Source organism: Grampus griseus (assembly GCF_964374135.1).
Source record: "Grampus griseus genome assembly, chromosome: 3".
Taxonomy (NCBI): Eukaryota; Metazoa; Chordata; class Mammalia; order Artiodactyla; family Delphinidae; genus Grampus; species Grampus griseus.
The window spans coordinates 63,288,795-63,303,833 of NC_139019.1; the positions used below are offsets into that span (position 1 = coordinate 63,288,795).

The 15,039-nt window shown below is 34.3% G+C and overlaps 1 protein-coding gene across 7 annotated transcripts in view; it reads left to right on the plus strand.

Annotated features, from left to right (window-relative positions):
* Positions 1-15,039, plus strand: part of ZFYVE16 (zinc finger FYVE-type containing 16) — a 56,509-nt gene that overhangs the window by 19,978 nt on the left and 21,492 nt on the right. For 6 of the 7 annotated variants that reach the window (XR_014296604.1, XR_014296605.1, XM_082652592.1 and 3 more), the window contains 9 exons: positions 435-531; positions 3,268-3,429; positions 5,549-5,691; positions 7,220-7,595; positions 8,822-8,944; positions 10,037-10,192; positions 11,219-11,443; positions 13,668-13,750; positions 14,875-14,979. Coding sequence is in view for 5 of the 7 variants with exons in the window: in XM_082652592.1 (XP_082508718.1) it covers positions 435-531; positions 3,268-3,429; positions 5,549-5,691; positions 7,220-7,595; positions 8,822-8,944; positions 10,037-10,192; positions 11,219-11,443; positions 13,668-13,750; positions 14,875-14,979 (1,470 nt within the window). In the remaining 2 variants the exon portion in view is untranslated. The remainder of the gene's footprint in view (positions 1-434; positions 532-3,267; positions 3,430-5,548; positions 5,692-7,219; positions 7,596-8,821; positions 8,945-10,036; positions 10,193-11,218; positions 11,444-13,667; positions 13,751-14,874; positions 14,980-15,039) is intronic. The other variant, XM_082652593.1, reaches the window with a different exon arrangement.

Consider the following 15,039-nt stretch of genomic DNA (forward strand, 5'->3'; position numbering starts at 1 on the left):
TAAGACTTTGTGCTTCCACTGCAGGGGGCACAGGTTCGATCCCTGGTCGGGGAACTAATAAGATCCCGCATGCAGCGTAGTGTGGCCAAAAAGTTAAAAAAAAAAAAAAAAAAAAGTTGTAAAGGACCACAGAAAGCTTTTTAAGTTATGAACTTATTCATTAAGAAAGTTTTTATTCCCTTCCAATTAACATAATTGATTTAAAGGAATTCTCATCAGAGATACAATTTTAAATTACAGAAACCTCATTTAAGTAAAATAATAAAAATAAAAAGAATCATTTAATAATTACCTATGATTATGGTGATTAGAAAACTTGTTTATGTAATCAGAAAAATGGTTTTTGGTTAGAGTTCGGGTCTCTCCTCCCCCTGCCTCCAGTTGGTATAAACATGCTTGAAACAAAATCAAATTTGATATTTTGTCCTTTGTAGGTATTTTGCGGTGTCTGTTGTAATAGGAAGTGTAAATTGCAGTATCTAGAAAAGGAAGCAAGAGTATGTGTAGTCTGCTATGAGACTATTAGTAAAGGTGAGTATTACCCTGACATATCTTCTTCCAGTAATTGAATATATCTTAAAAACAACTGGATTGTGACAAAGATAAACTTCTTTATTTTCTTAAGGCAGGGACCTAGTGTTGACTTATCTGGCTTAGGTGGGACATCCCAAGGCTTGGTTTCTCTTCTTTTTGTTCTACTCTCACAATTATTACTACCAGTGTGGAAAGGAAGCGTTCAGTTTCTGGAGTGGCAGTTCATTAACTTTTAACAGGTACCAAGTCCCTAAATGCTGCATTTCATCTGCCTATTTGTTTTTGTCACCATCATTGTCATCCTCATCATCTTAATCTAAACATTTATAGAATATCTACCAATAAATAGTATACAGTCTTACATATTAATAGCATAAGGCAAGATAATAGTTCCCACCTTATAGAAAATTACAACCTAAAGTGGGAATAAAAGATAAAGTATAATATTTATAATTTTTATATAAATTCATAGGACTGTCACACTATTTGCACATTTTTGTCTTTTATATATTTTTTTCCCTTCTCAGTTTTAGAATTTTGTTTGTGTTTCCCATTGTTTCTCTGGCTCCCTAGCTAGCTTACTGTTATCAGCAATAATCTTACTTGACTTCTCACAGTTTTGTGTGTGTGTGTGTGTTTTTCTTCAAATACACGTTTGTTCTTTTGAGTACTTCTTGGCATTTTCAAAGATTTGTTGACAGTTTAATTCCCAGCAAATATTACTTGGGACTTTTAAGACCAGGCCTGTGCACTAGCCCAGGTGCTGCTTCCTGTTAGCCAGGAGAATAAATACCTGATAATAATTTGTTTTTCTCTTTTGAATGAAGATAAATTTTTTCAGCAATTCTTCAAAAAGCTCTGATGTGAGTCTGTTAGCCTGAGGTAAGCTGCTTTACTCCCTGCTGTTGACCTCTGCTCTGGAAGATAATAGAGTGTAAATCTTCTTGTATTTCCATATTGCCACCAGTGTTTATGAAGAATTTAAGTGCTTGTAGTTGTTTTGTTTTTTGCTTATGCTGTTTCAGTAGCCTTTAAGACTACTGCTGGTGCCGTTAGCCAAGCAACCTGCTAGAGTTAAGAAATCTTAGAGCAAGCTCCCACATAATTATCTCTCCCCATTTAAAAAATAAAACAGCCATGAAGATTTGAAACATTATTTGAGTTGACAGGTCAGATTTTTAGGTGAACATTAAAACATATTGACCATAAGGATCCAGGAGAGGAGAAGATTTAGTCACTGAAGAGACTTAGTAGGATAGTGAGATCAAGCATTGGTTTATCAAAGAAAATATTTGGAATGGATTTATTTAGTTATCTGTTTTATTTATTCTGTTTTGATATCTTATAGCATGTAATTTCATTTATGGCTCTGTTTATCATTAATTTATACACCACAGGAAAACGTAAATAAAAGTTATTTTAACTCCAACTTTAGGGTTGAAAACAGTAGACATGATCATTTAAAATAATGTTACTAATAAGAGGAGAAAGATGGCTCAAGGGTTATAAGACAAATTCCACAAAGAAGAAAAGATAGTTTCATCAGAGATTGTGGATAATGAGGAAGTTGTGCTGAGACTGTATAAGTTTTAAAGAAGCATGCATGTGAGTGCCATTACATAAACTTAGAGGAAGTTGGAAATTACTTTGAAACTCAAAGTACTGTGTTTGGATTTTACTTGGTTAGCGGAAGCCATTGCATGAGGGTGCTAATTCATTGGCACTTGAGGAAAGTTACTGTAATAGTGGCAGCATTTATAGCAGATCAGTTTGGAGAAGTGCTGAAGGGAGAGGTACCAGTGCTGTTCCGTGTTATTTGGATGAAAAAATCATTCAGCAGTATTCAGGCAGTGTTCTGTGCTTTGCAGCTCCAGCTGAGAACAAAATATATTCCCTGTTCTTATGGCGCTTTTGATCTCATGGACCTTATGAATGTGAGGAGATGTGGACAGAAAGCAAAGAGAATATCAGATGGTGATAATATTCTAAATGAAAATAAAAGAGTATAAGAGGGACAGATAGTAACAGACTGGTGGCAAGAGGTAGAAATTTTAAATGGTGGTCAGAATAAGGGTTTATGATAGTATGATGCGTAAGCAGAGACCTGAAGGAAGTGAGAGAATAAAGCCACGTGGAAGAACTTTCCAGGCAGAAAGAATAGTAAGAGCAAAGACCTGAAGCTAGAACAGTGCTTGCTTCCCTTGTTGAAGAACAAGGAGGGCTCAATGGCTGGATTCTAATGAGCAAATAGGATTTTAGTGAGAAATGATGTCAGACAGCTAACTGGGAAAGCAGAGGAGGTAGAAATGCAGACTATATAGGGTCTTGTGGGCCATTGTAACTACTTAAATTTTCATTCTACTTCGGAAGCCATTAAAAGATTTTAAACAGAAGAATGATGTGATATGATTTATGTCTTAGAAGAATCACTAGGAACTATATTGGAAATAGACTATAGGAGTACAAGGGCAAAATCAGATGGTCATATTAAATAACAATGATTTTCTTTAGTAGATATCAAACATATGCCAAAATTATATTGAAATAACTAATTGGTAGCTTATACTGAAGTGGAGTACTGCCAACTAAAAGTAAGGATATTATCTTTGCCAAGTGCCACTTCTTAGTTAGCCATTAATTTCTTTCTCCTTACAATTTGAAAAATAGAATATTTATCATGATTTACTTTGAAGGTCAAAAACACCTGAGATCAAGCTTTTTTTCCCTTTATAGCTCAGGCATTTGAAAGGATGATGAGTCCAACTGGTTCTAATCTTAAATCTAATCATTCTGATGACTGTGCCACCATCCAGCCTCTTCAGGAGACTCAAACATCCAGTATATCTTCACCTACAACTTTACCAATCTCAGCACTTAAACAGCCAAGTGTTGAAGGTAACTTGAAGAAAATGTTGTGTCTAATATTAAAGATAAATGATCAAAGTAGAAGTTTTCTAGTATTGACAGGATCTAGTGAGAAAAGAGAAACCAGACTAGCTACTAGAAGGAATTTAATACAGGGAACTGGTTATACATGTACGTTAGAAGGGTAGAAGAACAAAAAGGGCATGCTCAAGTGACTCAGAGATTAGTAAGTACAGGAAGCAACCACCATCCCTAGGGTTGGGAGAATGCAAAGGGAGAGGCAGTATTACTAGAACCCCGTGCAGGAACACCAAGACATGCTTGGTTCTCAGACCTAGTATTCAGGGATTAGGGTACCATGTCACATGACTGGTACTGTGACTTCTAGAGGAACACCAAGTGGCAAGTGCTGGGAGCATCAAGGAGCCTAACAGGGTTGGTGTTCAGATAACAGAAGGAGTGTCCCAGGCTTGATGTAAGGAGTACTGAAGATCACAGGACATGTGGTGCCGCTGCTGCGTAAGTCCTGGCAGGAACTAGAAACAGAAAGATTTCCTTCTGTTCCCACCTTCCAGTCTCCAACCAGAGCCTGTCATTGCTGGAACATGACCAGAACCAACTAGCAAGGGGGTCTGGGAGTTGCACTTTCCAGACTTCCAGCCTGGCATCAAAGAGCACCATGTGGAAGGGTGGGCTTGGGTTTGAGAGACAATAGGTAAATAACTGGCATGTCTCCCTTTCCTTAAAAATCTATTTTTAAATGTATATTTTACCACAATAAAAAATGTTTCTTAAATCTTTTAACAAACTTCTAAAGATTTAAAAAATCTTTGGGCTCTCTGTTTTTTTACAGCCTATTGTAGTTTAGGATCTTGAGTAAAGCCTGTGTAGACTTTTTATTTTTCTTTTTAATGTTTAAAATTGAAGTATAGTTGATTTACAATGTTATGTTAGTTTCAGGTGTACAGCTCAGTGATTCAGTTATACATATACATATATATATATATTCTTTTTCAGATTCTTTTCCCATATAGGTTATTACAAGATATTGAGGATAGTTCCCTGTGCTATTCAGTAAGCCTGTGTACACTCTTAAAAATAAACTATTAGTCTGTAACATGCTAGAAAATAACTGTAATTGTCAGTTAGAGACAAATTCAAGTATTTCTGTCAACTATTTTTGATCTCAATTATTTCTCACTTAATAGCTATTTTCTGTTTCTCATTATGACTTAAATAATGAGTTTCAGCATATATGATTATATATTATACCTCTAAAGATGAATGAATCTGCTTTTAAAAATATTTATTCTCTTATATTGACTTTTTAAGTCATTAAATTATAAAGTATTGCAAATACAAGAAAGATAACCTTATTTAATATGTCCACCCATGTTGCAAAAATTATACATATATGATTCCAATTTTTTCAGTGTTATCTGTATTATGATATGGAAGGTAGATGTTGGTCCTTTTGATGTTTATATGTTCTAAAATCATCTGGCAGGAATTTTCATAACCTTCCTCCGTGGATGCTTTTTAATAAAAGAGAACAAATATTTATGCTGACATCTAGTTATTTCCTCCAAATTTGAAAGGAAAATATTAATAAATTTCAATATCAACATTATAAGAACAAAGCATGTTATGCTTCTCTTGTTAAGTAAGTTAAAAGTAGGAAACAACCTCTGATGCACAAGTGATTCTGTTTCTTTCTTTAGACTTTTTATGCTTCTTTCTCTTGTTCTTCATACTTTTTTCCCTTTGCTTGTCTACCATGCTCTGTTCTGTTCCATTTTCCCTCCCTGTGCCTTAGTCCCTAAATTTTATTCCACACTCACAAAGTTAGCCTTAATAATATAGGCTTTAAATCTGCTTTCAATGTCTTTAAGGTATAACCTCTCCTGTCCACTCTTTTTCTGAGTACGGGATTCCTAGGGCCAGCCCTGCCTTTGTATGAATTAGAAAAAAACTTCTACTCTGGGTAGATGAATCGCAAAAGGCCATTTCTCTAGGCCTTGAAACCCTGAGAATGCAGGGCTTGCCAATGGTTAGCAAAAAGCTTTTGAAAATGTTTCCTGACCCATTTAGTATTAAATCATTGCAATATTATCAGATTAAAATGCTTTACTTTTTAAACTGATTCTAGGATTATGCTCCAAAGAACAGAAGAGAGTATGGTTTGCAGATGGTATATTGCCCAATGGCGAAGTTGCAGATACAACAAAATTATCATCTGGAAGTAAAAGATGTTCTGAAGACTTTAGTCCTCTCTTACCTGATGTGCCACTGGTAAGGAATCTAAAGAATGACTTGTTAATTTAATAAAATTTTATTTTGTAAGTAATTCCTTGTGTGATTTTTTAGAGTACTTTTTTTTTAAAATGCTTTGAGCTTCATAAAATGAGAAACATATGATGTATGAATATATTTTAGATTTTACCTTTTTTTAACGTCAGTTTAAGGCAGTGATTCTTAAACTTTTTGATCTAAGGACCCTTTATGCTCTTAAAAGTTATTGAGAACCCCAAAGAAGTATAGGTTATGTGGGTTATGTTTATTGATAATTACTGATATAAAATTGACAAACATTTAAAAAATTAATTAAAAATAAACTCATTAAATTAATAGAAATAATATTTTTAATGAAAAGTTTTTGAAACAAAAGTTTAGTGAGAGGAATAACATTGTTTTACATTTTTGTGAATTTCTTTAACGTCTGGCTTAATAGAAGATAGATTCTCACATCTACTTCTAAAGTCAGTCTGTTGTGATATGTTTTAGTTAAATTATATGAAGAAAATCCTAGGACCTCACTGACTTCCTGAAAGGGTCTTGGGGACCCCAGAGATCCCTGGACCACATTTTGAGAACCACTGGTATGGGGAAATAGAACTGAGATTTAGTAAGTTAATTTAGACTAATTTGTTTAATGATTTTCAAATATTCAGTAAAGTACCTGATGGTAGTATTTATGTTTATACAAATGTGCTCGGTGTTAAATAGAAGATACATAATATAGAATCCCAGCCCACTAATAACTCTCATTGTAAAGTAGCAAAATACTCATAAAAGCAAGTATTAACACATGAAGTAGGAATGCTTTTTTATTCATTAAACAAATATGTATTGAGCATCTCCTCTGAGCCAGTTTCCTGGTTTATCTTGGGTAAAGATACATCAGACAAGATGGATATGTATCCTGCTCTCTTCAAGTTCACGTATCATATACTTATGTTGTTTGTCAGTAAGAGTTCATGAGCTAGGTTTTACAAGTAGCTCTAATTACCAGAAGTATGTTTCTTAGCTAGCACCTACCCTCAATCAATATTTTAACAAAATGGAATTTCTATAGAGGCTAGTATTACTTGAGTTCATAAACAATTCTCTATTGACTTAGGTTTGGCCTGTCCAAAAAGAAAGGGGCTTACTTGAAGCAGACTTGAGGTGTAGTTTATTCTAGGTGGTTACTGTTGTGGAGTATGTCTACCATTTTGCTTCCTAACCACTCCCCTCCCTGCCTTCTCCCTTTTTCCTCTCCCTTGCCACCCCCCAGCCAGGCTTTTTTGTCTATTAGGAGGAGTGCCTTGAGTTGAACTAAGTGTGCTCACTTTGTGGTATGGTATAGGATCCTGAAGTTCTCCTTGCCTCCTTTTTCCAGTCTATAAAATTAGTCATAAATACCTACCTGAGCATAGAGTAAAGCTCAACCTGTGCTCTTGAATTTAAAGAACCAAAATGGTACTATTTCTTGGGAAATTTGGCTTCTGAAGAAAGAAACTATGAACTGATTTGGGTTTTTGTTTTCCATATTTTACAGATGATAAACACAGTGGATCATGCCCATTCTACTACAGTGGAAAAACCAAACAGTGAGGCAGGCGATATAAAAAATGAGATAATTCGAAGTCCTATTTCTCAGGTTCCATCTGTGGAAAAACTGCCTACAAACACAGGGACTGAGGAGTTGCCTACTTCTGGCACTTTTACACTAGATGATGATGTTTTTGCAGAAATTGAGGACCTATCAAGTCCTACTGGTGTCTTGGTTAACAGTAATTTACCTGTTGCTAGTATTTCAGATTATAGGTTATTGTGTGGTATTGACAATAATGTTTGCAATAAGATTAGTCTTCTACCTGATGATGAGGACAGCTTGCCTCCTCTTCTGGTTGCATCTGGAGAAAAGGGATCAGGTAGGATAGCAGTTATTTAAATTTAAAAAGGAGTTTTTTTTTTTTTTTTTTAAAGAAGAATATATTGATGAATTTTGTCTGTGATATATAAAATGTATTTTTTAAAATTTAGACAGTGTGGTTGAAATATGTACGATGGCATGGAACTCTAGTTTACAAAAAGTCTTACTGTATAAAAACAAATTCTAAAAAGATCTGACCTTTTGAGTTGATTTGAATGTGATTCACTTATCTCATCTGGGTCCCTAATTTAAAATAAGGCAAAAGTCCAGTACAACAGGGAAATTCATAGACTTTTAGTCCTGTATTAGTTTTGACTCCATATCATTTTTTTTTTTTAAGGAACATAGTGCCTAAAGAAAAGAATATTGGATTGGATGACAAAGCTAGGAATTTTAGTTCCTCATCTGCTACTTAATACACGTATGATTTGAAGCATGCAATTTAATCTCTTGGGCCTCAGTTTCCTTTGTAAAAGAAGAGAACTTAGGTGGTCTTTAAGGTCCTTCCTAATCTGGAGATTCTGTGGCTATCTCCCACCTTGGAGTAGTTCCCTAGGGATATATCCTTGTTACCCCAGGCATTATGCTGAATCTTACATGAAGTGATTATGTTCTGTGCATGATAATGTCGGGGAATGAAGCCTAGGATCTCCGTTCTGAAAGTAGGAGCCATTTCATGATCCTATTGATAGTGGCAAAAATATCTTAAGCCCTGTTCTTTGCATGCCATGTATATTTTCCTGTTGGTTGTCAAGTTCTTTTTTCACCACTTGTCACTGACATAAGGCATATGGCGGCAAGCCATATGTACAAGCATGTATAACTTGGGTCTAGACTACTTTCACAGCTGTAAATTTCAGAATTTATAATTGGAGTGGCTGGCAGATAGGAGTCCACTTTACAAAAACATTTGTTTTAAAACTTTAAAGGTACTAAAATTGTATCAATATGCTGTTTAATCAACATATTTGTGCATAGACTATATATAATATAATTGATCAGGATTTATATGTATTATAATATTAATATCTTTACATAAATTGAAAAGTAAAAATTAGAATATAACAGTTGTCCAGGTGTTGATTGATTTTATAAAATGTGGTTTTTTTTGCTTTTAAATGTGATTAAGCCATTGGTGGATTTATAAATCTGTTTTTTTCATTATAGGCATATTTAACAGGAAGACATGTTTATTCTAATTAATATATTATTTTCATGTTTTAGTGCCTGTAATAGAAGAACACCCATCTCACGAGCAGATCATTTTGCTTCTTGAAGGCGAAGGTTTTTGTCCTGTTACGTTTGTCCTAAATGCTAATCTACTTGTGAATGTCAAGTTAGCATTTTGTAAGTAATGATCCATCTTTCTTTGCCTAATTGGTAAGCAGGATTTCTGAATAATTAATCCCATTGTCTGGTTAAATTTAGACTGGCAATGGTGAAAAATAAGCAGTATTGGATATTGGTTTTTGTAGCCAAATATTAATATAAATAAATTTTGCAGTTTTATATGCAGTGGGACTTGAAGTAATAGCTTAAAGATTTTTACTAGTGTCCTTCATTCAGTCCTAGGTTAAGGCCATGGGCTTATAACAAGCTGTATTTTGATGCTCATGATACAGCTGACCATATATATATATTTTTTGAATTTTGGAATTTTATTTAATTTATTTTTTTATACAGCAGGTTCTTATTAGTTATCCATTTTATACATATTAGTATATATATGTCAATCCCAGTCTCTCCAGCTGACTATATTTCATATAGCTTTTAGGTAAATTGAAATTTGCTAATTGAGATAAGCAAGAATCCTGATTTAGTAACAATAAAGACAGTTTTAAAGTAGATGACACTAGACTTAATTAAAAGTAAGGAAGTAAATATTTCTCAGTAATAAATAGTCCTCAATACTCAATAATGCATCTCTTAGCTTTTCATTCTCTTTGAAACTAACCTGATTCTTACCCACTACATTTCAGCTTGTTAGTGCATCTTTTATTTTATTGTTGTTTATTTATTTTTTATTTTATTTTTTGCGGTATGCGGGCCTCTCACTGTTGTGGCCTCTCCCGTTGCGGAGCACAGGCTCCGGATGCGCAGGCTCAGCGGCCATGGCTCACGGGCCCAGCCGCTCCGCGGCATGTGGGATCTTCCCGGACCGGGGCGTGAACCCGTGTCCCCTGCATCGGCAGGCGGCCTCTCAACCACTGTGACACCAGGGAAGCCCTATTGTTGTTTATTAATTGACTCCATCAGATAATTTTTCATCCTTTCTCTTTTTTATATTAATCTCATACAATTCAATTTAAAGTTTTTGTGAGGGGAATGTTGGGAAACTAAGGAGTTTAAAAAGTTGTGCTTCATGCAAAGGACAATTATATTTAATTTTTTTGTTTAATAGAAGTTGACATTTATAGTTGTACACTTTTGTCACTTAAGATTCCTCAGACAAATATTGGTACTTCTCAACCAATGGACTGCACGGCTTGGGACAGGCAGAAATTATTATTCTATTGTTATGTTTGCCAAGTGAAGATACTATTCCTAAGGACATCTTCAGACTCTTTATCACCATTTATAAGGATGCTCTGAAAGGTATACCATTTTATTTTGAACTGTTCAGACCAGGGGATGGATAAATTAAGGGCATTTTTGCTTTTGGCTATGCTAACTGTACTAAAGAAATATTTTGTGAAGAGATTGCTGATTACTTAAAAGAGCTCTGTCATCATTTTCAGTCTCCTTAAATTTAGCATTTTATGTAATTAGTGTCTTTATAGTTTTTTAATTTTAAAAGTGAAAATATATTTACCTTCTTTGTCTGTTTACGTGTCTACACAATAATCCCCCCTTATCTGCGGGGGATAAGTTTGAAGACCCCACTAGCTGCCTGAAACCACGAATGGTACTGAACCCTATGTACACTGTTTTTTCTATACATACATACCTGTGATAAAGCTTAATTTATAAATTAGGCACAGTACGAGAACATCCGAATTGCCAACAACACTTCTCTTGCACCTTGGGGCCATTATTAAGAAAAATAAGGGTTACATGAACACAAGCACAGTGATAACTGCAACAGTCGATCATAACTGAGACAGCTACTGAGTTACTAATGGATGGTAGCATATACAGCGTGGATATGCTGGACAAGTGATTCACGGTGTGGCTCACATCCCAATGGGGCAGAGCAGGATAGCGAGAGATTTAAAATTTGCTGTTTATTGAATTTTCCATTTAATATTTTTGAACTACAGTTGACCAGGGGTAACTAAAACCATGGAAAGCAAAACTGTGGATAAGGGGGGACCACCGTATACTTTTCTGTCTGTATAAGATTTGGGGGACATGATGATGACTTTTCACTTGACCGTGAAGTAAGGAGAAAAATTTTAAAACACTTAACGGTTAGAAACATTCTCAAATTTTTGTTCACAATTCCCAATCTTCAGGAATAACTGAACTTTGTGCACACAAGGTATTCAGTGCTTCTTCAAGAGTGGAAATAAATAAAAAATATTTTACATTGCTTTTATTTAAGTTTATACTGGGACATTCAAACTCATAATGCTGCTTCAAAACAACTTAAAATCTTTTTATAAATGATTTTATTTCTAGGAAAATACATAGAAAACTTGGACAGTATTACCTTTACTGAGAGTTTTCTCAGCAGCAAGGATCATGGAGGATTTCTATTTATTACACCTACTTTTCAGAAACTTGATGATCTCCTTTTACCAAGCAATCCTTTTCTTTGTGGAATTCTTATCCAGAAGCTAGAGATTCCCTGGGCAAAGGTTTTTCCTATGCGTTTAATGTTGAGATTGGGTGCAGAATATAAAGGTAAGTTTTAGAATAATAAGCTAAATTACATAGGTTCAAATATACTGAATGTAAATAAGAACTTCAGATATCATTAAAATAAATTTTTAATGGATTAATGGGACTACTTTTGTTTTGATGTACTTTTAAAATTCTAAAACAGCCCTCCTCTACTACCAAATTAGTCTAGACAAACTTGCTATGTCCTGAGTTTCTAGATATTCATAATTATTATAATTAACTTACCTTAAAATTTTTTTTGAATTTCAGAAAAAAACATAGAAAACCTTGAAAAGTTTTCTTAAAAGTATTTGCTATAGGGAGTTCATTTTGTTATGTTGCCTACATATTAAGAAGGTAAATGCCCCCCCACCCCATTTGTGTACACCATAAAGCCAAACATAAATGGTTGTGAAATAGTGGTCCAGTCTTACGTGTATGGTTATTTCTGAGTTGAAATCATTTCTGTGTTCAACTGTCTTTGAATTCATACCTTTCTTTATCCCTCACTTTTTTAAAGAGTAATTTATTTGTTGCATGTGAAGTACATCACATCTAAGGAAAATTTAGGCATTTGATTCTCGTATAATTTAATAGTTATTTGCTTGGAGGAAAATTAAATGTAGAGAAGTTATAAAAGTTACCATTACTATTTCAAAATGGACAAATTCAGTGAAAGAGATACTCATTTAAATCTATTTGGCAAATTTATTAAACTCTCTGTTCTGAGGGGTTGGTCCTTACCATTTAAGATTTAAATATGGGATACTATTAAATTGTGGTGCAAGAAGTAAAAATTAACTTTCATCTCAGGTTTTGTACTGTGTGAACCAAAGAGCTTAAGAGACTTCATTCTGAGCCAAGTGTTTCATCCATTCAGCCTAACGTTTTGTCTCTGATACTAATATTTGAATGCTATTTTTATGGAAGGTTAGATCAAAATACTTAGCTAATCTTAATCAAATGAGGATTACCTACGCTTTTATGTTGAGACTATTTGCAACACCATTACATGTTGGATTAGATGATTTATGAGGTCCGTTTGTAACTCTGACAGAATGTCATTCTAAGCCATAACCTCTTGAAAATTACTGTTTTAGATAAAATTACCTCTATCAAGTTGCAAAGGATGCTCTCTTATTCATAAAAGATGAAGTAAAAAGTCAGCATTTACCTTAATCATATTGTTTATCATTTTAATATGTTTTACCACTAATTTATGTTTCTTTCTGTACTCTGTCATCCAAATAACTTAGTTGTCCTTTTAAAACTAAAATATATGCTTGTAATAGCAAAGATGTGAGTTGCCCTGACTTATTTTTTTTAAATAGATAATGTCATGTGTGTTTTCTTAGACTTTTAAGGAGGTATGTTTGTATAATATGTATTAGAGAGGTTTCTTTGCTTAACCTAAGCTGAGAACTGAAATTCTCAGGTTAATTCTTGGGTTAAAAATGTGTCTGATTTTTATCATCATAGAAATAGTCTTACCTTCCTTTTTTCACTTTCCTTTTCTTCTAGAATTCCTGCTGCATTGCCACCAAGGTACTTTTCCTTTTTGGTGCGCAATATTTATAGTGTCCTAAAGAAACAGAAAAGTAGTTAGGTGACAGAGTCCATATCACTTCTTCTCTGCATTGACTTTTCTGATTCTATGTGTTCCTTTTATCATGCTGACCCAAGAACTATAAAAGTTTACTATCACCCATAAATTCACACAATTGAACATTAATTACAAATGCCTTAAAAATCTTGAATTCTTCATATTTTGCTTTAAATTATCAGAATATTTCTTTTTAAATTATGAGAACTTTATGTAGGTCTAGCCAGTTATGGTAATTTTCTAGCCATCATAATGTTTGGAAACAACATGTATGATGAAAGATTAAATGCTTTGGAATCAGGCCAAGCCTAGTTTCATATCTGTTTCACCAGTTATTAACGTAGAAACCATAGGCAGGGTTATTAATCTGTGTCTCTACTTCCCCATTTGTAAAGTAAGGATAGACATACTTGCCTCATTGGGTTGTTATAGGGTTTAATTAGGATAATGTATGTAAAGGTCCCAGTTCAATGTAGCATCTGGTAGATACATGGTATGGGTTAATGTCATTTCTTACTTTCTCCAGAGAACTGATTGAGTGGTATTTATCCGTAATGTTTGACAAATGAAAATTAAAGGTAATAAATTTAAGATTTTTTTGTTTTTTGTTGATGGTAACCAGTTTTCTATTCTTGTGTATAGCATATCCTGCTCCTTTAACAAGTATCAGAGGCCGAAAACCTCTTTTTGGAGAAATAGGACACACTATTATGAACTTACTTGTTGTGAGTAATTGAACTGTTTTATTAAGTGTTCTTATATTGTTACTTTAACAATTCATTAAGCAAATTTTACATACTTATATTTTTCTATTTTAATTTGACATATTTGGTATAATGAAAGTTCATTTATAATAAATCCTAATTCATTTAACATAAATGGCCTGTGTTTTTGATGCAGTGCTTTTTAGAACATGTCCTAATTTATGTATACCTGATTCAAATTGCCTTTTGATTCATTCTGCTGCAGTGCTTACACATTTAGGTAATGTGAGATCCACACAGTTGTTGAAGCCTTAGTAAAAGAGTTAGTAAAGTCAATCGATTTGATGATTTTGAGCAAACTGTGGCCCAAGTCACCTCATTTTTAATAGGAAGTATTGGATTAGATGATCTCAGGTTCCCTTCCACCTCTAATTTCTGTAATTTTGTGTTTACCTCTTATTATATAAGTGTATTTCAGTGGACTTGCTTTTTTTTCTTTTAATTAATTAATTTTATTTTTGGCTGCATTGAGTCTTCGTTGCTGCACATGGGCTTTCTCTAGTTGCGGCGAGCGGGGGCTCCTCTTCGTTGCGGTGCGCGGGCTTCTCATTGCGGTGGCTTCTCCTGTTGCGGAGCACGGGCTCTAGGCATGCAGGCTTCAGTAGTTGCAGCACGTGGGCTCAGTAGTTGTGGCTCACAGGCTCTAGAGAGCAGGCTCAGTAGTTGTGGCGCATGGGCTTAGTTGCTCCGCGGCATGTGGGATCTTCCCAGACCAGGGCTCGAATCTGTGTCCCCTCTATTGGTAGGCAGATTCTCAACCACTGCGCCACCAGGGAAGCCCAATTTGCTTTTATTTATCCATGTTCGGTTTGAAAATCTATTGTTTTGGAAGATCTGTAACTAGAAAGAGATCACCCTCAAATACTACAGAATTCTTCCTGAGAATGATAATCTTTATTATTATTGTGGAGTAGCTGGAAGAATTGGCTGGTTTTTGAAGTTGCTATTGCTTTCTGGATGGTGTTTTGATAGTTATGTATCACAAGTTTTAAAATGATGGATACTCTTAAAAAAGGATTGAATGAATGGGTAAATGTTCATGGATAGTAGTTTAAGGTTTATGGAACTATCATTATTTTATGTAGGACCTTCGAAATTACCAGTATACCTTGCATAATATAGATCAGCTACTGATTCATATGGAAATGGGGAAAAGCTGCATAAAAATACCTCGGAAAAAATACAATGATGTAAGTATAATTGCTTTATTCAAGTCTTGAGATAATTTTTGAACATTAGATTTCTTTAGA